This window comes from Haliotis rubra, unplaced genomic scaffold (genome assembly GCF_003918875.1).
Source record: "Haliotis rubra isolate DU_JTF1 unplaced genomic scaffold, ASM391887v1 Scf228, whole genome shotgun sequence".
Taxonomy (NCBI): domain Eukaryota; kingdom Metazoa; phylum Mollusca; class Gastropoda; order Lepetellida; family Haliotidae; genus Haliotis; species Haliotis rubra.
Window position 1 is genome coordinate 849,604 of NW_025766314.1, and position 9,220 is coordinate 858,823.

Sequence of the window (9,220 nt, forward strand, 5' to 3'; positions counted from 1 at the left end):
CACAATCCGGGTCGCTGGGGTAGCCTCATTGTAAAGCGTTCACTCGTCACGCCGTAGGCCTGGGTTCGACATGCCTATTTCTGGTGTCCCCGATCGTAATATTGCTGGAATATTGCTAAAAGCGGCGTAAAACCATACTCACTCAATCACAGCACAACCCAGCAACAATTCAACTTAATGTCAAGCAATGTTGCATTTGCAGGGCACACAGCGAGTGCAATGAACGGAGGTTCAGTCCATGTTTTTTCAATGTGTACATTACACATGAGGTCTTTTGTAAGTCTCAACAAACACACCGACTATACCTTTACTGAAATAAGCTTTATTGTTAGTCGTTTGTCTAGTACACAAACACTTGATTACATATTGAGGTATTTACAATCAATATATATACAAATAAACACATGTTGTTTAGGGCTTCAAATGCAAATCATGTTTTCTTTTGAATCAACTGACTAATCTGAAAGAAAAATCGTTTCTTTCGAAGCGCGACAATGGGTAATAGATCAGCTTGCATATGAAAACTCCCATTGACAATTACCTTTTCCTCAAACACAAATTTGAAAAATAACCTGATATTCAGATTGGTGAAGTAAGTCAATATTAAGAATGATCAATATTATCAAGACAAATCTGATTTCGTTGTTCTTTCTAAAAAATACTGATTATAACTCTTTTATGCTGAGTCCAAACATATCTTATTCTCAGCTTACTGAACCAATTTGTCCCATGATCATGAAATGAAACAATGAAACAATAAATGCAATCATTGATTCCAATGGGTATGTATGTACATATGTACAAGATATACTCCACAGTTCCTAACATGAACAAAGGGAGGCTTCGCAGCTCACACTATATACAAAGGGAGATTATTCTCCATCCTGTATATACAAAGGGAGATTATTCTCCATCCTGTATATACAAAGGGACATTACTCAGTTTTACAATCTTCGCTTCCAATATTCATGGGGGCGTGGCTCATCGCTCTTGATTCCAAGGAACCTAAACCTTGTATTGATTTGTTGTGACGTTATTGTGTGAGCAAGAGTGATTGTATTGTTAGTAATAAGTTGTGGCCTCCGTAAGTAATTCTGGTCCTCCCCCATTGAACATATTAACAATCTTAACAATCTAAACAGTAAATGCTTCCTCAAAAGGTAAATATTACAAACTTTATAAAGAAATACGCCATCTAGGTTCTTATCTTCCGGACCTATCTCCAAATCTTTGAAATATGGTACACCTGCTTTGAGAACAGGTAATCGTAGATTACACATAGAAACTTGAAGACGGACTAGCGTTGTCAGATCTGACAAACAATGTACATGCCTAAGTCTAGCAACCCTAACTATTTTTGTAATAATTCCTCAAAAAATATATTCACCTCAGTTATGAAACAGACTTAAATACCACTTCCTTTCAAAATTAGCCAAATACATCAAGGGAGGTATGTGTTTGTACAAATGAAATCTATCTTGTACATAATTGTACATTTTTACTGTTGCCATGTATAACGTCATTCTGTTCATATTGTAAATTGTCCGTATGTTCTCTGTCACATCATGTGATCTATGTGAATATACGTCTTCTTCTTCTTCTTTTTCTTCTTCGTTCATATTGTAAGTTATCGGTATCTCTATGTCACACCATGTGATTTATGAGAATAAACCTCTTCTTCTCTTCGTCGTTGAGAGTTGTCCTGTGTAGATATCCTTACCTTGGGGTGAACGTGAAGCTGATTGGTTTCTTCACTTGACCAAAAGTTGTGTAAATGATGTCATAATTTCGATCTTCTTCAGATACCGTCACTTTGAAATTCTGTAAAATCTGCAAGGCATATAGTGGAATAGGTTTACTAACACTATAAGACAGTGTTTGATACAATAAAGATAATGCAGTCCATTATAATTTTTCGCATTTTACGGATCGTGGCATTTCTACCAGGCAATAAACGAAGATATGGTAGCGGATGGCTCCGATGTACTCATCATAATAGAGTGAGTGAGTTCTTTTAACAATATTCCAGCTATATCACGGCGGGGGACACCACAAATGGGCTTCACACACACATTGTACCCATGTGGGCATCATAATAGAAAACATATTTATGATATACTTGATAATTAAGGATCTGACAGAAGAATAAGATGAAAAAGAAGAAGAAGCTATTCTCAATGCAGACATAGATCTCAAATCGCGTTCAGGAGAGGCATTTTCGTTGATTGAAATCGTACGATCCAGTGAAGAAGCATCACGTCATTTTTCGTTGTCGTTCGTCTAAACAAACGTGTAATCCAAAAAATCTTGCATAGTATGTTAATGTCATATTTGAGTCCACAAAGATTCATTGACTTCTGTTTTCCTTTTTTTTCATTCTTGACATGTTAATTTATATCAATATTCTAATTTTGTGTTCTCATGTACCACCGTTGGTGGTGTTACAAGAAATAATTGAAATGTTTCCTTGTCGTAATTCAATCGACATGCTTCATAATCGCGCATGCAGTATCTGTAGCATTCCTTAAATACACATATCTGTAACAACGACAATAGTAACAACAACAACACCACCAGCAGCAACAACAACAATCAAACACCTTTGTCACTGCCAACCAAAGCTCCTGCTCAGCAAATCGCCTACCGATGCATTTTCTGCGCCCAAACCCAAATGGCAGGAGGGCAACACCCGGGTAATCTTTGTCCCTCTTCTTGTTTGCCCCATATCGAAGCCAGCGTTCTGGTAGAAACTCATTCGGGGACTCGAAATACTCGCTGTTCAGTAGGAGACGGCGATTGTTGCAAACTGCCACAGTCTGGAGAGACAAATTCATCAGAACTGTTACACCATGAACCACGTGTGCAGGCTTGGGTGGTTTCTGGGGCTCTCATTCGCATTGCAAGGTTGTCTCTATTGGTCTGGCAAGGTCATGTCAATGCTTATGAATGTTACCAATAGTGTACGTCTACTTTCTGACAGATCGCTTTCACTTTCCCGCCATAAAACATACAGTTTATACCGTGACGTAGACATTGTACATTCCCGTGAACTGTGCCGGCCGGGATATTGAAGTCTCGTACTACAAAAGAGCTACAACAAATTGGTAGCTCAACATTAATAATTACAAAATTTGTTACACAAAAAGAAATGATACCGGTCCAACTCACGTTAGACCCAGAGAACGTAACTGAGGTTTGAGCATCTAGCGTTATGGTCAAGGTGGGAAATTGTGTTTCGGATTTGTTTCAACGTGAACGCTTTTCAAGTGAACTGTTCCATTAGAAAAACCTAGGTTCACTGTATCCTTGCCAGTTGTTGACAGTAAACGAGTTGTATAATACTTACTCCTTTAGGGACCAGGAAGTCTCCGATCTGTACGTCCTTTGGGAGAATACGCAATGTCCCAAATGGCAATGGGAAATTTAACCTGGAAGTTAAAAGAAAGAAGAATGAAACATGTCTGTTAACTTGTCATGGTATTATCCGTCCTATCTACAAAGGTAAAGGAAGTACAGATGGCCCTGGAAATTTCCGGACCATATGTATTATAAGTTGCCTTGGTAAATTATTTACCTCACCGGCGACATAATGTTGAGTATTATTAGCACTTTAGACCATCATAATTTGCGAAATTATGTTTGACGGACATTTATATTGTGCTCTTTACTGCAAAAGTTATGGAGATTAACCATCAACTCAAGCTAAAATTTTTGTTAACATGTACAATTTAGTTTTCGGTTTCGTTTTGCACTAAAAGAGATATGAGTAAACAGATCCTAATAAATGGCTCATTAATATGTCAAAGATTGTAAGTATATTGGACTTCATTTTAAAAACAGTAATCTTTCTGTAAAACCCCTTTGCGCATCTGCTACTACGACAATGTATTTCGTTCGGCGTACAAGAACAACTTCAACCTATCAATAAAATGCCAATTATATCTCTTTGATGCCATGGCCAAGCCAATTCTGTTACCAGAAAAGGGTTATCCACATTGTCCTCATGGGAGAATCGGTGGATTCTGCCTCACAGCGAATGCTTGACCACTAGACATCATTTTGCAAATTTTGGAATGTAATTGAATATATATAGTCACTGCAACAGAACCCAGTATACTCTCTGTGAAGCAAGGCGCAATGAAATACTCTATATCATACGGTCAACTACGCTTTCACTAAATCCAGTTCTTTATAGCCGTGGTTTGTCAATGCATTTCGAATATACAGTACGTTGCCGACCAAAAAGCCCTAAACGTTCGTTATATCATTCACTTCCTGGAGAGCGGAAGGTCGCGGGTTCGATCCCCGACCGCGTCATACCAAAAGACGTTAAAATATGGTACTTGTTGGTCCCTACCTGGCGCTCGGCATTAATGGGTACAACAAGGACTGGTCGGCTCGGAGTCAGTATAATGTGTCTGAGTGGGGTATTCATGCTTCACTGCGGCATGGTATCTCAGTGGGCTAGCACTATAAAACCAGCTTCAGTCTGGGCTAGTACAAGCAGCCGCACATACACATACACAAGCATATACGTCGTCATATGAGCGAAATATTCTCAAGCACGACATTAAACCCAACTTCACCTCACCTCTTTCACTTCCTAATAACCGTATTTGGCATGAACACTATTCACAGTATTAGTGCGTTTTCTAATTGTACACTTCAAAGAGGAGCCAATTACCAGGCCTGGGGCCTGAGTAGTCCGTAATTGTATTTGATATTCATATTCGAACACTTTTACCTGAATGACTCCTTCATGCATGACCTATAGTACTCCATCTGCTTCATGTGGTCAGCCAGGATGGGGCTGCCCTTTGGACCAATGACATCCAGGATCTCCTCGTACAACTTGTGTTGCTTGCCGGGGTTCAGGGCAAGGCTGAGCAGCAGGAACTCAACGTTTTTAGCAGTCTGTGGATGTACAGGTTACAACATGATACACCACTAGCACACCGTAATGCAAGCAACTTGTACACATGTACTAGGGCGGTCGTCAATGATTTCCGTACATGATATGCTTACTTTGTACATAAATTTTACATTGTACATGATTCTCCATAAAAATCATCATCACCCCTAGCCATAGATTATGTACGGTACCTTATTACTTTCGGAGACCCTACTAACATTTGTATGGATGGACATTTGCTTAATTCTGTTATTACTACGGACGAAATCATGGACATTGTAAATAATCTGAGGGAATGAACGTCTCATGAACCAGATCAGATTTTGGCTGACAAGCTGAATGCTTTCTTAAAATGACGTCCTTGTACTCTTGTTTCTGTACAAGTACAGATAACGGTGGAAACTATTTGTTTTCCGTTTGTTTCCTTGTTTATTCCACCACACGACAGAACAAGAAATGATCTTGGCAATTGTCATTTCCATACAGAGCAATATGATTAGAATAATTACTTCTGTACTTGATAACAGAGGTACACGTTCGGCAGATACATGAACTGCATCCTCGAAACAGAAAAGGATATTCTTTGTAAGTCATCGCTTTGTAAGTCATCGTACCAAAATATTTATCATATCGTACCCATAAATTATTGCAGATCTTTGTAAATAATACATTAGCGTATGCATTTGATGGATTTGTATTGTATGTATTAGGATGGATTTGATTGTTATCATCATACATTTTGACTGTGTTTAAGTTGGCTTTCTTTGTAAAATGTATGCAGTGCCACAGTTTTATTATTTAATATTTGTTTTTATTTCCTGTATTTTGGCATGTCCAGTTAAACTATTACTTCGGCCAGTATTTGAGAAACAGCAATTGACATAAGAGCAGGCACTAGGGCCTTAAACACTACGGTGATTAAATTGTATTACGTTTGACAGAAGAATGTGATCATTCTCGCATTAGTGTGTTCATTAAGGCTTTGTCTGGAGCCAGCTGATTTCCCGGCGTGACAGCTTAATGTTGGAAAAATTCCAAAGAAGCCGCAGATAATAGGCATTTAACACTTGGGCGAAGAAGTAGAACCGATGAACAGAGGCTTGGAGATAAGACGCTGAGATCCATTTCTGGGAGTTGTGGATATGCATGGAATCGACACAATACTCGCCCCAAAAGTATGCTATGAATGAATGAATAAAAATAAATGAATGAATGAATGAATGAATGAATGAATGAATGAATGAATGAATGAATGAATGAATGAAAGGAAGGAAGGATGGATGGATGCATTGAGGAAGTAAGGATGGATAGTTGAATGGTTGGATGGATGAAAAATATAGTGTTTGTTTTGGACCTATGTGTGAATGAATAAGACTGTTTTGGAATGAATGAATGTATGAATGAATTAATGAATGAAAAAGACACTGTTTTGGACTGACCGAGTCTGTGCCAGCGGTCAGTAGGTCCAGCATGATGGCCTCCACACTTTCCTCTTTCAAATTAGGATGAGCCTGCAGCTGAAGGATCAGATTTGGCTCCTCGGGATCAAAGGTTCCTGCCTTTATTTCACGATCAAACCTCATCATTGCTTCTCTGATGTGGACACGTCCGTAGCTGGAAATGGAAGCTGAGACTTATGAATATTTTCTAGATCTTGTGCACACACGCCCTACACATATTTCAGGCAACGAATGACTGATGTTTTAACGTGTAAAACACCAAGCACGGGCAAAACAGTTGTGGTCGGGGTATGAGGGCATAGGCCAATTATTATTATTACTTCCGATTATTCTGACAGGAATTCAACGTTGACCGCTTTGGGAAACCCATAAGCATGGTGCTTTCATAGTTAGAAACATAAAATAAGCATCGAACCCACGGTCAAATGTTTCTGGCAAACAATGTGCAAAATCTTCAAAGGCATTTAGAAGTTGGTGTAGTAATACAAGACAAATCTTATGGATAACAACTTCTTGGTTTATTTTTCACAAATTCTGCATAGCAAAATTCCAATCCTTTGTCCTCATTGATTACAGATTTAAGAGACGTGCTTTTACGCTATCAACCTATTAGAAAACGTGGTTATGTGTTAACTTATTTGTGTATGATGTTCTTAAATGAATCGTCAAAAACTCACCCATAAGCCTCCCTTGCGACATTTTCAAAGCGCCTGTACAGCTTTGTAGGGTAGACTTTGTACAGAGATAGGCCAATGTCTTCATAGAACAATGCAAAGAAGGTCTGAATGGCTGTGATGTAGCTGGCGTTCTCGGGGGACAAGTTGCTGCCATCGGGCGCCATGAAACCAAGGCGCTTGTTGAAGGCCACTACCCCGATACCTGGACAATGAATTTCTCAAATGCCATTTTGGTCAGAATGATAAATGAAGTAATATCATGGCGTGTCAACGCTTTGGCCAAACCCACGAACAAGGGTACAATGATGAACTTAGAAACAAAATGTAAGCGACCCAGATTAGTAGTCATGATAATAGCTTTCTGGCAACATAGTTGGTCTAAGCTCCTTCAAGAGGGTACATGGGTCAAATGTACTTGAGTATTGTCATAGAATGTAGCCTTAACGATCGTACAAATCCCACATCAACATCATCATCACCATCAACATCAACATCATCGTCATCACCACCACCACCACCATCATCAACATCATCATCATCACCACCACCACCACCACCACCATCAACATCAACATCAACATCAACATCGACATCAACATCATCACCACCACCACCATCAATATCAACATCAGCATCGACATCATCACCACCACCACCACCACAATCATCAACATCATCGTCATCAAGCTTACTGTGAACTAGTCAATGTAACACAAAATCGCACATAACCACGTACATACGAGCAGCGGAAAAACATAAACAATTCCTGGTAACGTTGCTATAATCACTTGATGCTTGTAAGAAAGACATGTATCGACTGATTGATTGAGAGATGATTTCTGTTGAAACCTACTTTCTGTTGCATATTGAAAAGCTCATTTCTGAACTCCTCCGGAGTGTATTTGATTGTGGACATTCTGGTGATGAGGTCGTTTGCAACCGCAGCCTGAGCGTCCACGTATACGGCGGCAGAGAGCGGTTTCAGAAGATACTGTTGGGTTGCTGAGCGGACACGGTGCCATTCTGGTCCATTTCTGAATACATGATCAATGAGAGAGAATAGAAAGAACATCATCAAGGAATTGTCGTTATCACACTGTCAAACTGTATTTTGCAACCACATCCTAAATAGGCTGTGTACAGTTTATCCTCTAATTATATGTTACAAGTTTCCCGTGTTAATGTGTATATCAATTATCCTAAAATGGATGACATCACGCTCTGGGCCTCATATCTTTTGTTCATGAGCTTCTTGTCTTTCAAACACAACTTTATCAATTTCCGTGTCGTCAAGAAATATCCAGTTTACAAACGAAAAGAAACAATTGTTAACAGTAATTCAGTTTCTATAGCTTGTGCGTCTCTGCATCAGTGTTTGTAAAAACCCACTTTAAAGTAGAAGGATGGTTGGGATCGTTAAAACGTATATCAAAAGAGTAGTCCATATTATTGCTAACGTTTATGTTTTGCATATATTAATCAGAGAAAGTATTACAACAGCCCCAAGGGTGAGCATCTTTAAACTGATTTGTCGCATTGTAGACCCATGGGCAAGTTAGGCCGGGGCTTGGTTAAACATGTTTCAGCAACCCGAATAGACCATATTGATGTCCTTTACTCATACACCTTCTGATGTCCTTTTCAAACACATAGCCACAACGTCCTATACTCATACACCGTCATCGACGTGCTTTACTCATACACCGTCATCGACGTCCTTTACTCATACACCGTCACAGACATCTTTTACTCATACAGCGTCATAGACATCCTATACTCATACACCGTGATAGACGTCCTTTACTCATACTCCGTCATCGACGTCCTTTACTCATACACCGTCATCGACGTCCTTTACTCATACACCGTCAACGACGTCCTTTACTCATACACCGTCAACGACGTCCTTTACTCATACACCGTCATTGACGTCCTATACTTATACACCGTCATTGACGTCCTATGCTCATACAACGCCATTGACGTCCTTTACTCATACACCGTCGTCGACGTCCTTTACTCATACATCGTCATTGACGTCCTTTACGCACACACCTTCATAGACGATCTTTACTCATACACCGTCACAGACGTCCTTCACCCATACACCGTCATCGACGTCCTTTACTCATACACCTTCATAGACGATCTTTACTCATACACCGTCACAG

General features: G+C 39.5%; 1 protein-coding gene across 1 annotated transcript; it reads right to left on the minus strand.

Annotated features, from left to right (window-relative positions):
- Positions 1-1,272: 1,272 nt before the first annotated feature.
- Positions 1,273-7,213, minus strand: LOC124277808 (probable cytochrome P450 12d1 distal, mitochondrial). The gene is made up of 7 exons (XM_046713523.1): positions 7,050-7,213; positions 6,352-6,526; positions 4,745-4,914; positions 3,347-3,428; positions 2,601-2,816; positions 1,721-1,830; positions 1,273-1,312 (listed from the first exon to the last, which is right to left on the minus strand). The coding sequence occupies exons 1-7, from the start codon at positions 7,211-7,213 to the stop codon at positions 1,273-1,275; spliced, it is 957 nt and encodes a 318-aa protein (XP_046569479.1).
- Positions 7,214-9,220: the final 2,007 nt, after the last annotated feature.